The sequence below is a fragment of the Hemibagrus wyckioides genome, linkage group LG17, assembly GCF_019097595.1.
Source record: "Hemibagrus wyckioides isolate EC202008001 linkage group LG17, SWU_Hwy_1.0, whole genome shotgun sequence".
Lineage (NCBI taxonomy): Eukaryota > Metazoa > Chordata > Actinopteri > Siluriformes > Bagridae > Hemibagrus > Hemibagrus wyckioides.
In genome coordinates, this window is record NC_080726.1 from 5,492,726 (window position 1) to 5,512,005 (window position 19,280).

Below are 19,280 nucleotides of genomic sequence, written 5' to 3' on the forward strand. Positions count from 1 at the left end.
CAACAACAACAACAACAATAATAATAATTATTTTTATTATTATTATTATTATTATTATTATTATTATTATTATTATTATTATTATCTAATAAAATATATATTTTTTAATAATATACAAATACTTCAATATTTAACTTTAAAAATGTACAAAATACATTTCCTGTCTTCTCACGAAAAGATTTATAAGGCTGTCAGTGAAACACTACTCCAATGTAACACTTTTTGACAACTATCACACCCTCCTGTGGTGCTGGTACATTTGTATCTGGCTGCAACAATTACGTCTGGTGACCACATGAAAAAAATGATGGTAACATTTCCTCTGACGCCTGTAGTCATAAACTGTTATAATCTTGTTTAGAAGTCATTTGCTAAGGCTAGTGGATGTGGTTACGTTTGTTGGTTATGGTGTTGGGATACTGATCAGAAGGTTGTGAGTTCAAATCCCAGCTTCACCAAGCTACCACTGCTGGGTCCCTGAGCAAGGCCCTTATCCATCAGTTGTATAAAATGGGATTTAGAATGTAAGTCACTCTGGATAAGGGCGTCTGCCCAATGGTGTAAATGCTAATGATGACTCTTATAATATGCTATGAGTATCAAACAAGCTTACAATGACCTAGGAATAATTATAAGACATTGTAACGTGAATAATATGATAAATTAGGCATCATTATAGCTAGGTTCTACCGGGTAGGTGTTGTTGTTGTTGTTGTTTCAGATTGAGAACAGATTAATTACAAAAACATGACACACACACACACACTTCCACATGGCACCTACTTAACCTTGGAGTGACAGGAAGCTACTTGTGCAGAGGACAAAGCAAAACAAAAAACACAATTATTTACCAAATTATTAATTTATAATAAAAATATTTATTTATTTATTTATTTATTTATTTATTTATTTTCATTTGATCAACCTTTTTTTTTTTAAATTGATTTTCCAACCTTTGATAATAGAGTTCTATAAGTGTAATGTCTGAAATTAATCTGGGATTGAATTTGAGTAATAAAATGTAATAATAATTTAAAAAAAACTATTCATTATTTATACTTCGTAATTGTTAATAGAAATTACATTTTTGTAATTATCCACAGGTCAGTGTTAGTTATAAGGGTAAATAAATAAATAAATGAATAAATAAATAAATGCATACATACATAAATAAATGCATAAATAAATAAATAAATGCATAAATAAATAAATAAATAAATAAACAAACAAATAAATAAATAAATAAACAGCATGTCACATTATAATAAATAGTAAGAGCATTATTAGAACTTTATGATGTATTATTAGTTTTATCCATCCACCCATTTTCTCTACCCACTTTATTCCTAATTAGGGTCACGGGGATCTGCTGGAGCCTATCCCAGCACACATTGGGTGAAAGGCAGGGGTACACCCTGGACAGGTCACCAGTCCATCACAGGGCCATACATAGACAGACAACCACACACACTCCTACGGGCAATTTAGAATTACCAATCAACCTAATGTACATGTTTTTGGACTGTGGGAGGAAACCGGAGTACCCGGAGTAAACCCACACAGGCATGGGGAGAACATGCAAACTCCACACAGAAAGGCCCCTGCCTGTTCGTACCCAGGACCTTCTTGCTGTGAGGCAACAGTGCTAACCACTAAGCCACCCTGCTGCCCTATTAGTTTTATTTATTAGAAATCCTCACAAAGAGACCTTAGCAACTTTTAAAGACATTTAAAATGATGTATAATATCAGATATCACAGACATCTTTAAATGCTTACAGTCAAACAAATCAGCAATTCCCCCACTAAGTTATGCTTGTGTATCAGATAATTGTCTACTTTCTTCTTTGTACTGTTTGAAAGAACAATGCATTTATCATGAACAGTGGATTTTTAAAAGATTTTTGACTAACTGTCTGCAGCAGTACTGTATATCTAACTGTTCTGCAATATAAATTTCCTCTTTCAACCTTAACGTCAAACAGATATATTCAAGTTGGCATGCCAAGCTGTTATAAATTCCCAAAACTTCCTTTCTGACCAGCGGTATGGATTTCTCAGCTGCTATGAGCTCATGTGGTGAGAGATCAGGTGACTATGGGGCCAGGCTATTATGCATAGATCATCATATGCTATACTGTACATATTTGGCAGAACGTACAAAAATGGAATGTTCAGTATGTAACCTCTACAGTATGATAGAGTTTATCACTTTAAGGCAACTTTACTTTCCATCACTGAAACTTGTCACTGATGTGTTTGTCTCTATAGTCTGCATACTATATGACCTTTAGTCTGTGGACATTCCAGATTTAGATCCCTAAATTATGCCTTAATAATAATAATAATAATAATAATAATAATAATAATAATAATAATAATAATAATAATAATAATAATAATAATAATCTCCACTCATCTCGGGAGGCTTTCACACTAGATTTTACATTTATGGCATTTAGCAAACTTCTGTTTATCTCATTTATACAGCTGTGCAGTTGAAGGTTAAATCTTTTTCAGACCTAAATTATTGTCCAGTAATGTAAAAAAAAAAAAGTAATAAAAAATAAATGAATAAAATAATAATAATAATAATAATAATAATAATAATAATAATAATAATAATAATATCCTATGTTGAATATACCTCAGTTAATAAATAAATAAATAAATAAATTGGTTGGTTGGTTTTTATTTCTGAAACAAGAAAAATGGACCATATGGTAAAATTGCTTTGATGTGCTAGCAAAATATCCGCAAGAATCAAGGGGAAGGTGTATAAGACAGTGGTGAGACCGGCCATGCTGTATGGTTTAGAGGCAGTGTCACTGAGGAAGAGACAGGAGTCAGAGCTGGAGGTAGCAGAGCTGAAGATGTTGAGGTTCCCTTTGGGAGTGACACGGTTGGACAGGATTAGGAACGAGTACATCAGAGGGACAGCTCATGTTGGACGTTTGGGGGACAAAGTTAGGGAGGCCAGATTAAGATGGTTTGGACATGTCCAGAGGAGGGAGAGTGAGTATATTGGTAGGAGAATGTTGGACATGGAGCTGCCAGGCAGGAGGAAAAGAGGAAGGCCAAAGAGAGGAGGTATATGGATGTAATAAATGAGGATATGAAGCTAGTGTCGAGGATGCAGAAGATAGGGATAGGTGGAGAGAGATGATTCGCTGTGGAGACCCCTGAAGGGAAAAGCCGGAAGAAGAAGAAGAAATTCCGAAATTCCGGAATTCTCTTCCGGAAAACATCTGTAACACAGACTCCCTCAAAATATTCAAAACATGACTCAAATCCTATTTATTCAGAAGTGCTTATTCACTTAGATCTCCCTATGTTTAAATGTTAGACAACTGTTTCATTTTATATTGCTTTATTGTTGTTTATTTTATTATTTATTACTTGTTTGAATCTGTATAGTGTCCTTGAGTGACTAGAAAGTTGCCTATAAATAAAATGCATTATTATTATTATTATTATTATTATTATTAGTAGTAGTAGTAGTAGTAGTAGTAGTATTGTTGTTATTATTATTATTAATTGTGTGCTTCAAACATTGTGACAACAGTTGTCTCCGTACATTGGGGAAATGGAAAACCTTTTAGTCTTCTAAAAATGTGCATACTTTGTTATAAGTTTATATTATAAGAAGGTGAAAGGCTTTTAAGAATGCTTGTGACAAAAGAAGAAGAAATCAGGAAGCTGTCGCAAGGTCACGATGGACTTTAACAGGAAACATGGCAAGCACATGGACATCAGATCTGCCAAAAAGCTGGGAGTTGAAAAGGACAAATCTGTTTTTCTTGATTTCTGTCTGGATTTTTTTGGCCTTCTTTGCGTTTACAAATGGCAGCGATGTAGAGGATGGTTTGTAAATGAAGTTATATTTTGCTAATCTAGGTTATTTATAGGGCCAAACTGAGAAATGCTGTAATCCTAGCATCTCTTTGGTTATAGAATTAAAACAGTAGCATTAAGTTTTCTTGGGAGATTCCCTTTAAAACCGCTTCCTGATGAAACAGGAAGTACATTTTGAAGAGATAGGGAAGCTAATGAAACTATTAAACATACTCCTCTGTTAGTGACTCTGACTGAAAGCGATTTGAACCGCGACCCCTTCCGTAAATGTTAAATAAACGTTTCCTAACAAACATTTCATCAACCATGATATATTTTTTCCTTTTTTTGTTAAACAACAGGACATTTTGTCTCAGGTCTCAGGTAACCCATGTTGGAATGTCTAGCGTACAAGTCCCTGTGTATGAGCTGTTACTATAGCAACAATAACATTTGGGTAATGAGTGGATTAATACAAACTCTGATGTTACAGACAGAACTACGGTCTGAATTGTGCTGTAATACAAAAACAATGAACACCTCTGGACCTTTGGATCAGATCTGAGAATTTCACCACACTGGTTAATAAATAAAAAAATTTAAATAAATAAATAAACAACAACAACAACAACAACAACAACAACAATAATAATTGCTAATTTTTTTTCTATGCATACATCACTCATTGTCTTGTCTGTATTCTGCCTTTCAATCCATATTTTTATCGTATCAGGATACTATTATCATGTTTTTAAACTATTGTCATGTTATATTCATTTTCTCTTCCTCTTTATTCTTACCGTCATGATACTGTACACTTCAAGAATTAATCTCTTGAAGCTGAGAAAAACTCATTATAATAACTTTATATATAATTAGCAGTATATTATACTAATAATTAAACATATTATTAGTGATATTCTCAATAATTCTCTTCTGCCCCACAGTGTAGTTTGTTAACGGTAAGCTTTGGTTGCCAAGCAACATAACGGCCAAGATGAGGGCAGTTCATGAACAGAGCATCAGCTTAAGTGCAATGTTGTGTTGTTTTTTGTTTTGTTTTGTTTTTAAATCCTTTAAATAGTTGTTCTGATGCACTCATAGGTTTGTCTATAGTGAAGATTAGGTATTAGATTCAGATTCAGCTCAGCCAATCAGATTTTAGATCCCAAACTATGTTTATAAACAAGATTATATTATCTTTTTTTATCTCATATTATGGTGTCTCATCTTACCATCTTATCATACTGTATATCTTATAGTACCTCCTTTTTTCTTCGCTTGCTTTATTGTATATTATCATATCATTTTTATCTCATCTTATATTATCATTATTATACCTTATTTTGTCTCTTTTTACCTTTTAGCATCTCATTGTATCTTATCAACATTCTCTTATCTTGTCTTATCTCATCTTATCTTATCTTATCTTGTCTTATCTTATCTTATCTCCTTCGCCCTTTATTGTGCCTATTTTTTTTCCACCATGTTGTCTCTCATCATGTTATTTTGATCCTATCTCATCGTATTATCTCATCATATCTCATCTTATCTTCTTTACTGACATTACACATTCTATTGGTTCGCTTTTTTTCTTTATATCTTATCATGTCATCCTTATCTTTTTACATATCTTATCAGTCATTATTATTGTGCTATGTTGTGTGTGTGTTTGTTTGTTTGCACTCTATCTTTTGTCTCTGGCACAATAACATCAGAGCGCAGGCCGTGGTGCAGTGCGGGCGGTGTGTGTCAGGCCAGGTTAGCGTCTGTTGGGTCTGCCTCTGGAAACGGGCACAGCTAACTCAAGCGTGTTAATAGGAAAAGGCTTGTCTCTTCTATACTAACACTTGGATGACTCTGCAGACTTGGGAGGGGGAGGATGGGGGGGGGGTCGAAGGAGACAGGAAGGGGAGGGTGGAGGGCACACACACACACACACACACGCACACACACATACACGTTGCTCTTATCCTTCATTGTAAGCAAAGGCTGAGTTAGGGATTTGCTTGCATTGTCAACTTATTTGATGCCTATTGATAGTGACACTCCTCCTCCCCCTCTCCTTCTCTCTGAATCTCTTCCTTCTTCCTCTCTCTACATCTCTCCATCCTTTGTCCTTTTCTCTCTTTTTTCTTCACTGCAGGCCATGGAGGCACAGATCCAGAGTATTGGACAGACGCCATCTCAGTTGCTCATCGAGCCCCATCCTCCTCGCAGCTCCGCCATGCACCTGGTGAGAGCACCATGTGTGTGTTTGTGTGTGTGTATATATATGTGTGTGTGTGTTTGTATGCTCAGATCCTTCCTAGTGTCTGTATATATGAACATGGTTGCTTCTTAGCTCCACCCGCACTGCCATAGCTATTATTCTAGACGAGGGCAGTCACGTCTGACCTTCACAGTGCACGCCGGCGCTGTTTTTCACGCCCGTATGCCCACAGCTTTAATGAGCACATCTTCATCCTGAGTAATGTGCACCACATTCGCACAGTGTGTCACGATGCTAATCTACTCACAGGAGACCGCAGAGCTGTGGTACAGATGTGCTGTTGGGAAAAACTTAACTCGGCTAGTCATTGGCTCACACAGGAGGACACTACACACACATTCATGCGCACGCGCACACAGGGACAATCTTGACATACTTTTCAAAGCACACAGCTTCCTCAGAATAACAGGGTTCGTGGTATAGTGTCTGATGTGAGGACAGCGCTCTCTACTGGTCAGATTGAGCTTCACTTGCTCTCTTCACCTCTCAGGATTAGGTGTTAACTGACGGCTAAAGAACGGTCCTTCAAATGAGGTGTGTAACACACCAGCAACACGTCTGTTTGACTTCAATTTAAATAATTACATATCACAATACTTCCACATGTCACATGAACAAAAATACCCTCCAAGTCACCTGCCAGAAATCATTCCAGATCAAATCAGACTAATGAGCATGAGAAGAGAAAATCTCTGTTGCAAAAAAATAAATAAATAAAATGAAATATAGCAACAGTTGATTATAATCTGAAACGAAAAGTCTAACACTTTATTGTCATGTGCACAAGCACAGTGTACAATATTCACTGGCATTATTACTGGCATGTTCGCCCACATCACTCATATATTATCATTATTATAATCATGACTTCATGAACCTACATTATCACAAACATACCTCATCATCATCATCATCATCATCACCACCATCATCATTACCACCATCATCACTAACATCATCACCATCATTATCATCACCATCATCATCATCATCATCACTATCATCATCATCATCACTATCATCATCACCACCATCACCATCATCATCACCATCAACATCTTCACCATCATCATTACCACCATCATCACTAACATCATCATCACCATCACCACCATCATCATCACCATCAACATCTTCACCATCAACATCTTCACCATCATCATTACCACCATCATCACTAACATCATCATCACCATCACCACCATCATCACCACCATCATCATCACCATCACCACCATCATCACCACCATCATCATCATCACCATCATCATCACCATCATCACCATCACCATCATTATCATCATCACCATCATCATCATCACCATCATCATCACTATCATCAGGTTCTGTGTTCTTCACAATCCTCTGATTCTGTGTTTATTCTCATTTTCTGTGTGAAAAAGTAAAAGTGAGCAGAAACATGAAACATATATACAGTGTGAATAAAGCCAGACATCTGACACATAAATGGTCTGTTTTTACAAATTGACTGATGGATGGACGGACGGACGGACGGACGGACGGACGGACGGACGGACAGATAGATAGATAGATAGATAGATAGATAGATAGATAGATAGATAGATAGATAGATAGATAGATAGATAGATAGATAGATAGATAGATAGATAGATTTTAAAAATACCTGTTTATCAGTTTTCCAGCATACTTTTTATTGATAGATCACTTTTTCACTCCAGTCAGGCGTAAAAAGCTGAAAAATGATAAAGAGTTGGTCTGAAACCCAGCTCTGGCACAGGTCTTGAAAAATGCATAGATAGTAATATTTTCTTATATAATCTTTCATCTTTCAAGCACATATTCACTTTTACTTGAATTTTTTAAGATTATTGATTATGCATAATCATTTCTAATAAGTCACACTGAACATTCTTGCATTATACACCTGCTCTCTGGTGTAGGACAGAAGAGTCCGGATTCCCTTTCGAGACTCAAATCTTCTTCCTCGTGTCATCTCAGGGAGTTTGTCCTGACCTCTGACTCTTCTGGTTTGCTCATTAGGGATCTTGATTTCTGTCAAGCTGCTCTGTAATGATTAAAATTGCTATACAAATACTGAATGATTGTGAATGAATGTGTCGCAGGTTTGAGCAGCTCCACACCCACAGCACAGCTCTATTATTAAAACGTCCTGCTGTAACATCTTGAAGTATTGAAAATAGTTTCTGTTCTGAACTTTGACCTGTACTTTGTGCAAAATGCACTCTCTTATACACCACCATACACACCCAGACCCCAGTGGGACTTCTTAACTAAACCTTCTCTCAGTTTTAGCAGATGGAAGCTGACCACTGAGGATTATGGGAAAGTGGTTAGTGTGCATGCAGTTGTGCTTCATTCGTGGCTTATATTCGATCTAATATTTCAGTTCATACCACCACTCTATTAAATTCTGGAATCTGATTGGTCGGGAAGGTGTTGATTTATTTTCTATAACAGCAGCTCTGACTACAGCGCCAGCTGCAAACCAGAGATTTATATTAAGGTGCTTTTCACAATTGTAGATTATTGTTTCTGTAGTAACTAGTTCCACAGACTGCGGGAACTAGTTTCTACGTACAGTTGCATTATAAATGTGTGTTATAAATATTGAAGGTCTGGGTGAGGAGATTTATTTAGTATTTACGTAAGACAACTCCGACGTCACAACAATCAGACGTAGGAAAGTCTTTAGGACAGAGGACTTCGTCTTTCCCTGTGCAACTTTTCCTTCACCCATTCTACCCTCTCTTTTCTTTTACCACTACCCTCATACTAATTTCCTCTCTCCATCCCTCTCTCACTTTTCCCTCTTCCTGTCCCATGCTCCCTTTCCCCTCTCCTTCATGCTCTGTCTCTTCATCAGTGTTTCCTTCCACAGAGTCCGCTCATGTTTAAGGAGCAGATGCAGCAAGACGTCATCATGGTGCTGAAGTTCCCCTCCAACTCTCCGGTCACCCACGTGGCTGCCAATACACTGCCACACCTGGCAATGCCAGCCGTCGTCACGGTGACCTGCAGCCGCCTGTTTGCTGTCAACCGCTGGCACAACACCGTGGGTGAGTGAAGTGACTGGTTTGAGCTTGTCAGGTATCACTGCATAAAGTATCCTGTGGTTAGGTGATTCCTTTTGAGCTTTGTTCTTGACTTTCATTAGCATTCAGTAGCACATATGGTAGCTACTGTGTCAAGATGATATGCTGTGAATTTATACATGCAAGCTTTTTATTTGGTTTGGGACCCTGGAGACCACAGGGATATACAGGGATGATATAGCTCTGGAAACCTAGGAACCCTTAAAATGTAGAACTCTGGGAGCATCGGGTTCCGTAGATCATGGAACTTTGGGAACATATGACATTGGTAGCATGAGGTATTAGGAAAATAGGGTCCTAGAATAAAGAACTATAGGAATCTAAATGATTTTATAACGTTTGGAGCCGGGAATATATGGGATCCTGAGAACATCAGACCCTGGAAATAGAGTTCTGTGAACACAGGATCCTGGGAATCTGGGGGACTGGGAGATATAGTGGCAGTAGTGCCCATAGTGCCATAATACTCTGGAAAAAGGACAAAGGACTTTGGAAACATGACTTTAATAAAAATGGGATTTTGCAAAAAATAAGGCCCAGAAACATAGAACTAAGAATTTAGGTTGTCTGGAAATATATCGGATCTTGTGAAAATACTTGGGGGAAAAGGAATGTAGAACATTGCGACTATGGGTTTCTGGGTACTTTGAGGCCTGGAAATATAGTCATAATAAGGAGGGCACAATAACAGGAGCATAATTTCCAGGTCTAGGGTGCATAAGCTCATGGTGACAAAGGGCATTGGGAACATGGGGTTTTGGGGAAAATGGGTCCTGGGATATAGAACACTGGGATTATATGTTTCTGGGATCCCTGAGACCTACACAGGGGATATAGAACTCTAAGAATGTAGTACCTGGTAAATATATGGCCCTTGGAACATATGGCTCTTGAGAAAATGAGACCCTTGGTACATGTTACACTATGAATGTTAGGTTTTTGGAACAAAGGACCCTGGAACATTAATCTCTGAACGCATAGGATTTGGGATCATGAGATTCCAGGAACACAGGACCCTGGAACTCATTAAATCAAAAATGTGCAAATCAAAGATGCGGATCTGCTTTAGCAATACCTAACAGGTGCCATAAAAAAACTTCTTTCTGACTAAAACACACACACACAAACACCTTGCCACCTCCACCACATTCCCCACTCAACCATGTGTGCCCAGTATTACCCACCTAGACCCCTGACAGGAACTCGTCTCACCTGCAGGTCAGGGGTCAGATACCTTGCCAAATTAGCCAATCATGCCCGCACATTTCTTCCCACACCTCCTGGGCTGTCAGCCCTGTGATGTCAGAAGTAGAGGCAGAAGCTTGGGGCTGCTAATGGCCACAGCTGCAAAGTATAACCACCCGAACAAGGCCACCAGACCTTCTGTGTCCATTTCTGCTGGTGCAAAATGGCCGCCTCTGGCCTCAGGCCTGCCTTAGGGGCTGAACAGTCTCTGGCCTGCCTCCTGCTTAACAGTGAGAAATCAATAAACGTCGTCTAAACCTCACTGGTGGGTTTGAAAAGCCTTCCCCCTCAGTGGGGATGAAGGGGTCAGAGAGCAGCGTGGGATCCGAGTATGTATGGGGTGTGACTATGGTGTGTGTGTGTGTGTGTGTGTGTGTGTGTTCCACTTTTAAAATGAGATCAGAAAGATTCCTATGTTTGTGTTATTTGTTACACTTATCTTGAGTATTGTTATAAAGCAGCATTTTGAAGACTCAACATTGTCACAGATGTCAGTAATGTATAGTGTATACATATATGTGTGTGTGTGTGTGTGTGTGTGTTGCACAGGCCTACGGGGTGCTCCAGGATACTCATTAGAGCAGGCCCATCACCTCCCTATTGAAATGGACTCTGTTATTGGTGAGTAAAAAGAGATGTTTTTGTTTATTGGTTTCAGTAAAGGTTGGTCGAATTAAAAATAAATAAATAAATTTAATACATTGTTGATATTTGTAATATATAATTGCATTTCTAGAAGTAATGGCAACCTTTAAAAGAATGGCCATAAAGTATTGTATATAAATAAACATCAGACACACTTAAACAGTTAGGGAAATAATGTCTATAATCTAAAATAATAATAATAATTAAAAAAAAGTCTGTAATTTTTTTAAATTATTTTTTTCTCAAAACAAAATTCAATTAAAATTTAAATAATTTTTAAATTAATTAATAGATTTTTATTTTCACTCAGCAGGAATGCTGTAATTTTTGATAATTTTCTATTTTATTCTGATTGTATTATATATATATATATATATGAAGTACCTTGCAAACATGCAAGAATTTTTTGTTATCTGTCAGTATCTATGTTTTCAATTAGTAATGTTACGTTTAATAAAAAAAAATTATAGAAACTTATAGAAACCCTATTTTTTTTATTTAATTATACATAAATTTCTGTATTAATTCATTCTTTTACTTTATTCACTTCTCTCTTTTTTTGGTCAGTATTCTGGATCTCTTTTATTATTTTCAATTGTTTATTGTTTTTTTTTGTTGTTGTTGTTTTTTTTCCCAAGAGGAATAAATATGAAGTTGCAGAAATGTACAATTGGTCATCCATCACAATGGGGGGAAAATCCAAAGAGTTTTGAACGCAGGATTGATCAAATGCTAACTATGGGGGTGCCAATAGATTTAACACAAGGTTTTAGACTGATGATATTGATATTGAGGAAGAAAAATTCAGCAAAATTCCAGAAAGCTTTTGTTAGCCCTTTGAGAATGACTTTTAACCGCCGTTGGCTTAGCTCTGTATTGAGATTAAATCCCGACTAACTTGCACGTCACTTTAAATAAAATCATCTGCTGAATAAATAATTGTAAATGTACATAGCAGAAAGCTGAGAGTTTCCTTTTTACAGCAGTGAATGAAACCTAAACCAAACTGTGGTTCTGGACTAGAGTTTTGTAGCTCAGGATATGGCGCTATAAATCAGTCTGCTGTTATGTCTTTGCTGTGTCCTAGCCAACAACACTGGAACGAACAAGAGGCAGATCACGGATTTGGTGGACCAGAGCATCCAGATCAACTCGCAGTGTTTTGTGGTAACGGCAGACAATCGCTACGTTCTGGTGTGCGGCTTCTGGGACAAGAGTTTCCGTGTTTACTCTTCTGAAACTGGTAGATAAGCAGATACACTCATGTACAGTGTGTGTATTTTTCTCTGTCTTCAAACATATAGTGGAATCTCAGCATAGGAATTTAATGCATTCTGGAGGAGAGTTCTTAAGGCGAAAAAATTTGTATTGCAAAACGAATTTTCTCATAAGAAATAATGTAAATGTAGATAATCTGTTCCAGCCGCCCAAAAATATGAGCAATGTTCCCAATATGAAGTGTATGTAAACTGTATGGCTGCTTACAGAGAACTGACTCAAGCCAAGCATTCCATGTCAAGGGTCCTCACAGGAGTCATGCCACCAAGCTTGGGCTAAAAATAGAACAGAGCACCCACACCACCAATCTGTCAACAAAAAAACACCCAAAAAATCACCTAGCTTTAGAACGCATGCTGAAGGGAACGTTGCTATCGTGGGTTGACTCTTTCAAAACAGCTTTCACTGACTGAAACAAAGTAAACTTGCTTCGGTTGGCTTCGCTTGGATTTCCACTGATGCAAACAGTGTTTTGAACGGCTCTTGGACGTATGAGCAACTTAGCCAGCATTTGATTGGTAGGCAAAATTTAAATTCTTAAGGGTAAAAATTCATAACCCTAGGTAGGGCATTCATATGCCGAGGTTCCACTGTATTTTTGTCTACTTTTCCACCACTTGATCATGTATTTCCTTCTTTCATCTTAAGCTGTGTGGCTAATATAAGCTAACAAGTCTCTCTCTCTCTCTCTCTCTCATATATATGTAATATATATATATATATATATATATATATATATATATATATATATATATATATTTGCCCTTATGCCCTTAAATAACAGTTCAATATCAGCTCTAAACATGAACAGAATGTCACCATGTAGCTTAATGCTTATATAGTAGCATTATAGTCACAGGCTCACAGCTATCTGAGCCTGGAGTCTTAAATCTTAATCTCAGGAAATTTGACAAAGATGTGAAGAAAAATCTTTCAGTAAATCTTACCAGAAAACATTCCATCCTGTGTTTTTGTACTATTTTTGAAGGGGATGGTGGAAATGTATCCTTACTTTTTCAAAAAATTGTCATTCTCTGACCTACTATCACTGTGTTACATGGCATACTGTATAGTTATTTGAGTGTGTGTGTGTGTGTGTGCAGGTAAGCTGACACAGATAGTGTTTGGCCACTGGGACGTCGTGACGTGTTTGGCACGTTCGGAGTCGTACATCGGAGGGGATTGCTACGTCGTGTCGGGATCCAGAGACGCCACTCTGCTGCTGTGGTACTGGAGCGGCCGACATCATATTATAGGAGACAATCCAAATAACAGTGAGTATATCACACATACACACCTATACACACTTATACACACTCTAACACTACTACACAGTCAAGCAGTGGCTATAACACAGTTAGAGACTCATGTACATGTTACATAGTATTTGTACATATAGCTAATGGGACATGGAGCTGTGCAAAATTAATGGCACCCTTTAGGAAATTCTCCAAAAAAACAATGGCTCAGCGGTTAAAGCTGTGGGCTACTGATCAGGAAGTTGTAAGTTTAAGCCCCAGCGCTAACAAGCTGCCCCTTTAGAGCCTCTTGTACAAGGCTTTTAATCCTCTTTGCGCTAACATGGCTGACCCTGTGCTCTGACCCCAGCATGTTAACCAGCTAGGATATGTGAAGAAAGTATTTCACCGTACTCTAAATGTCTATGTGACAATATCAACTGTATTTCTTTTCAATTTTTCACTCAAACACTTGATAGAAAGCACTGTGGCTACATTTTATACCACCATTCTTAATTCTAAACAGAGGATTAAAACACAACACAGCATTTGAACAGAATTTCTTACTCATTAATAGAAGGAGTCTAGCACTTTAGCTTTAAGTCTTTCCGCCATGGAAACATCTTCAGGATAGACGTGTATCTGTGTTCTAGTTTCTTTATTCCTGTTTTTTTAATTCACTTTAATATAAAGAAAAACTAAGCTGATGATGGAAATGTTTCCAGTGATTAAAGAAAGTAGTTGGTTGTTATGATGAAGTATGTCCTTCTATATAAATAATTAAAAAATATTCGTGAAAGCACAATGCTATATGGTATAAGAGGCATAAATCACACCAAATCAACTCTTTTATTCTTTAATTTTTATTGAATTATGGAATTTTTCGAGTATTGCTACATTACTAGTTGGTTGCTTTGTTTTGCGTCAGTAGGGGCAGAGTTCAGTTACTTTTCAAAGGAAGAAATAGAGCCATTGATTTTCTACTGTTTTTAATTATTATTTTATGTCAGCAGGGGTTACTTTTTTATTATTTCATTACCTTTTCCAAGTGGCAAACTTTGCTAGCTGGTTGCAAGAATGTTTTGTGTCAGTAGGAGCTATTTTATTTTATTTTATTTTTTATTTTATTTTTTTAAGTTCACTTACTTTTCAAAGTAAGAACTAAATTGTTATTTAAGAACTAATTTGTTATTTTTTAATTGTTGTTTTGTGTCACCAAGGGGTTGCTTTTTTATTATTATTTCAATATCTTTTCCAAGTAGCAAACTTTGCTAGCTGGTTGCAAGAATGTTTTGTGCCAATTTTATTTTGATTTTTTTTTTAAGTTGAGTTTCTTTTCAAAGTAAAAAATAGAGCTATCAGCCATTTCTACTTTTTTATTTTTATTGTTTTTAAAGAATGTTTTGTGTCAGCAGGGGTTAGTTTTTTTATTATTATTTCAATATCGTTTCCAAGTACCTAACTTCGCTAGCTTGTCGCAAGAATATTTTAGGTCAGCAGATACTATTATTTATTTATTTATTTATTTATTTATTTATTTATTTATTTATTTATTTATTTATTTATTTATTTATTTATTAATTATTTATTTATTTATTTATTTATAGATCAGTTACTTTTCAAAGTAAGAAATAGAGCTATCTACTTTTCTATTTGTTTATTTTTTAAGAATTTTTTTGTCAGCAGGGTTTACTTTTTTATTATTTCAATATCTTTTCCAAGTAGCTAACTTTGCCAGCTAGTGATTAGCATGTTTTGGGTCACCAGTTCTTCTTCTTCTTCTCCTTCTTCTTCTTCTTCTTCTTATTATTTAGTGTCAGCAGGGTTTACTTTTTTTATTATTTCAATATCTTTTCCAAGAAACAAATTTTGCTAGCATGTGAAAAAGCTAGCTAATATTTATTATTTTATTTATTTTTTAAATCAGGAAAAAAACTTGTAAAAAGATAAGTAACTTGTGTGTGCTAACAGTTACTTCACATAGCGTACAGCATTAATTATTTTCCTGTAACACCACACACACCACACCGACTCCTCTATTCGTTAATTATTGGAAGAAACACAATTACAGTAATGACAACAAAAAAGCCACAGGACAGAAAGCGGCTAATTACAGCCATCACAGCCGAGTATCAGAGCTTTCAGCGGGTGGCTCTGCCTCTTCAACTAGTTTAGAAGAAAAAGAACGTTTTGTCTTCATTTCATTTGACCAACACACGAGTCCTCTCCTGGGACACCTACGCTTCGTGAGACGTGTTGTTAAAACGTGTGTTGTTCAGATGATCTGCTGCTCACGAGTGTCAGATTCTCCGCTTTAGGTGTGAGGTTTCTTTAATTAACTGAGCCGAGCCTCACACTGTTAATTAAGTCTTTCAGCTCGACTGCCTCCAATTAGCGAGACGTGCCTCTGCCCTCCTGAGGAGAGGAAACACACTTCCGTGTGATACGATATTCACACACCAGGGCTTATTTGGGGCAATTTAAAAGTGCACTCGTTATTCTGACTGCTGTGCTGTTATCTTATTACACTGAGGTGAATGATGGTGTAATGGTGGAGTGGAGTAACACTCCTGTGTGTCTCACACACGCTGATATTTTACACTTTCACTGGGTTGCAGTTTGAAGAATTTTAATTGTGGACTGAATATATTACACATTTTATTACACTGAAAACTGGGCACAGGATTTATTTACACAGTTTGGATTTATTTCACTAGCTTGTTTAAGTAGCATCGCTGGCTAGTTATTAGAACATTATGTGTCAGCACTGACTTTTTTCCAGTAGCATTTCCTCATAGCCAACTTTTGCTAGCTAGTCATTAGAGTGTTTTGTATTAGCGCAGATACTTTTTTTTTTATTATTATTTCAGTAACTTTTCCAAGTAGCCAATTTTTCTAGCTAGTGATTGTCTTCCTTTTTTTTTTAAATTTATTGTTTTTCTATGCTAGCTAGTGATTAAATTTTTCTTTTTTTTTATTTTACTTTTTTTAGTTCATTGATTTTCTTTGCTAGCTAGTGATTGTTTATTTATTTATTCATTCATTCATTCATTTATTTATTATGTATTTTTTTGCTAGTTAGTAATAATATTTTTCTTTTATATTACGCTTTTCTTTGCCAGCTAGTGGTTTTTGTTTTTCAAGTGTACTTTTTTTACATTTTTGTTTTCATTTGTTTTCTCTCATTTCTCTCATCTCTTTTTTTTCTTCTGTATTCTCTCTCTGATTTTCCATCTCCTTTATCTCTTTCCTTCTACCTCTATCTTCTATGACCTTATTTACTTTCTTTATTTTCTCCTTTTCTCTCGTCCTTCACTTTTTGACTTTCTTTTCTTCTTTTGCATTTTCTCTTGCTATTTTTGGTCTCCTTACATTTCTTTGTTTACCTACTTCTCTCTTTCTCTTTTCTCTCTTTCCCTGTTTTACATCTTTCTTTTCCAGATTTTGTTCTGTTTCTCTTTTTTTCTTTTTTCCTCCATATTTTTTTAAAAGCAGGAAAAAAAATCCTGAACTGAAGATACACATTTTTTTCTTGTACATTTCTTCTTTTCCTTCCCTTCATCTTTCCATCTTCGCCATCTCTTCCTTCCACTTATTTTGTCCTCTCTCCTCCTGTCATCATCTCTCTCCTTCATAATGAAGCTAATTTATTTATCATTGTATTATTATAATCATTGCAGAATCACTTTTTTTGCCAGAACTAAATATGTTAATATATGTACTTTTTTTCTGTATTTATTTATTTTTTAAATAAATGAAAATAAATGCCTATTTTTGAACTTGAAATTTGTAAATGCCTCCTCAGACATTTGAAAACAAAATGCTCACACATTATTATTATTATTATTATTATTATTATTATTATTATTGTTGTTGTTGTTGTTTTTATTATCTTTTTTTATTTATTCTGTTTTTTCAGATTTTTGATGCCTTTGTTATTATTCAAAAATAGCAATGAAGAAAATCCTTTTATGAGCAGGCGTGCACAAATTTTTAACTTGTGTAAATAAAAATATTTTTAAGAATTTCTTTCCCCACTAACAACCTGCTCATATGAACCTTTAATAAATTGGAATTTGTAAGTCTACAAAACAGATCTCTTTCTCTGATGAAGTGTAGACTTTAAACCCCACACACAGCTGTAGATGATGGTGTGTCTTTGTTTTCTGACACAAATGATAATCTGTGTGTGTAGCGTTGTTGTGTGGGAGTCTTGGAGTCAGACACGTCTCCCTTCAGAGGTCAGGCCAGCCAGAAAGGCCATGAATATTCAGCAGCGTGTCCACGTCCAGACCTCTGACACGAGGTGGAGAAATTGATTTGGTACTCGCAGCACAGAACGCGGTGTCCTAAACATGCGGTGATTAAAATCACATCCGCCTCCACCGAGCCCCTGCACTGCGGCCCCTGCCAGCCCCGGCTCTGATTTCTGCCTCCTAATTGTGTTAGCCTGCTCTCTGGGACCTGTGGGGCATCAGGGGGCTCGTGCACACACTGATTGAATCTTTTGTGAGGAAGACGAGCGAGCTGATTTCGAGCTGTGGATCTCCCTAGAGGACTGAAAACACTGTCGCTCTCTCTCTCTCTGACACACACACACACACAGTATCAGAGCTGGTTCAGTGGATCCAGTGCCATATTGATCATCTGGCACGGGATTGATTTCGTTGTCCATTAAATGTAGAGCGTGCATTCACACTAACGACCCCTGTGTTAATTAAAGCAGTGTTACATCTGTAACCATTTCGATATCTGCTCCGAAGATCCCTCGCTCGTCCCGCATTCCGTTCCGTCAAATCGATCGCCGGTGAACAGCTTCATTCCTCTTCATTACGCTAATTGAGCTAATCACTCCACCAGCTCTTTACTCCCTTCTTGAATAAACAAATCCAGTCACGTTTCTATACCTTTGTCAACTGGAACGATTAGAAAAGGCTTTTAAAACGCTGTTTATTCCGAAGTCAGTGATCAGTTTCACGACTTTTTTTTTACATAGTATAATATTGGATAAATACCAGGGTCTAAACAAGTCCAGGATCCAAAAAAAACCCCACCTCAGACAGGATTAATATTGAAGTTTATGAAAAATACTTTATGAAAAGTAATCGGTTTCATAAGAATGAGTGTAATCACCTGAACCTTCATGTGTTCAGCTCTGTGCTTCTGTTAGCACCAAAAGATCTTAATGTTTAATACTTAATAGTGTACTGTGTCGAATTTGAGCAGCAGTAGCTCGTCTGTTGGATCGGATCACACGGGCCAGCCTTCGCTCCCCACGTACATCAGTGAGCCTTGGCCACTCATGACCCTGTCACCGGTTCACCACTGTTCCTTCCTTGGACCACTTTTGATAGATACTGACCACTGCAGACCGGGAACACCCCACAAGAGCTGCAGTTTTGGAGATGCTCTGATCCAGGGGTCTAGACATCACAATTTGGCCCTTCATCAGACTCGCTCAAATCCTTACACTTGTCCATTTTTCCTGATTCTAACATCAACTTTGAGGACAAAATGTTCACTTGCTGCCTAATATATCCCACCCACTAACAGGTGCCATGATGAGGAGATCATCAGTCTTATTCACTTCACCTGTATACACTATACACTTGATCGGTATATTATATATAGTATTAAAGGTGTTTGAGACTATATAAATTTGTTGCCAGTATGA

The 19,280-nt window shown here is 36.7% G+C and overlaps 1 protein-coding gene across 2 annotated transcripts in view; it reads left to right on the plus strand.

Annotated features, from left to right (window-relative positions):
- nbeab (neurobeachin b) overlaps window positions 1-19,280 on the plus strand; it is a 451,655-nt gene that overhangs the window by 425,857 nt on the left and 6,518 nt on the right. For both annotated transcript variants that reach the window (XM_058413684.1, XM_058413683.1), the window contains 5 exons: window positions 5,980-6,069; window positions 8,972-9,164; window positions 10,995-11,066; window positions 12,178-12,333; window positions 13,472-13,642. In XM_058413684.1, coding sequence (XP_058269667.1) covers window positions 5,980-6,069; window positions 8,972-9,164; window positions 10,995-11,066; window positions 12,178-12,333; window positions 13,472-13,642 — 682 coding nt within the window. The remainder of the gene's footprint in view (window positions 1-5,979; window positions 6,070-8,971; window positions 9,165-10,994; window positions 11,067-12,177; window positions 12,334-13,471; window positions 13,643-19,280) is intronic.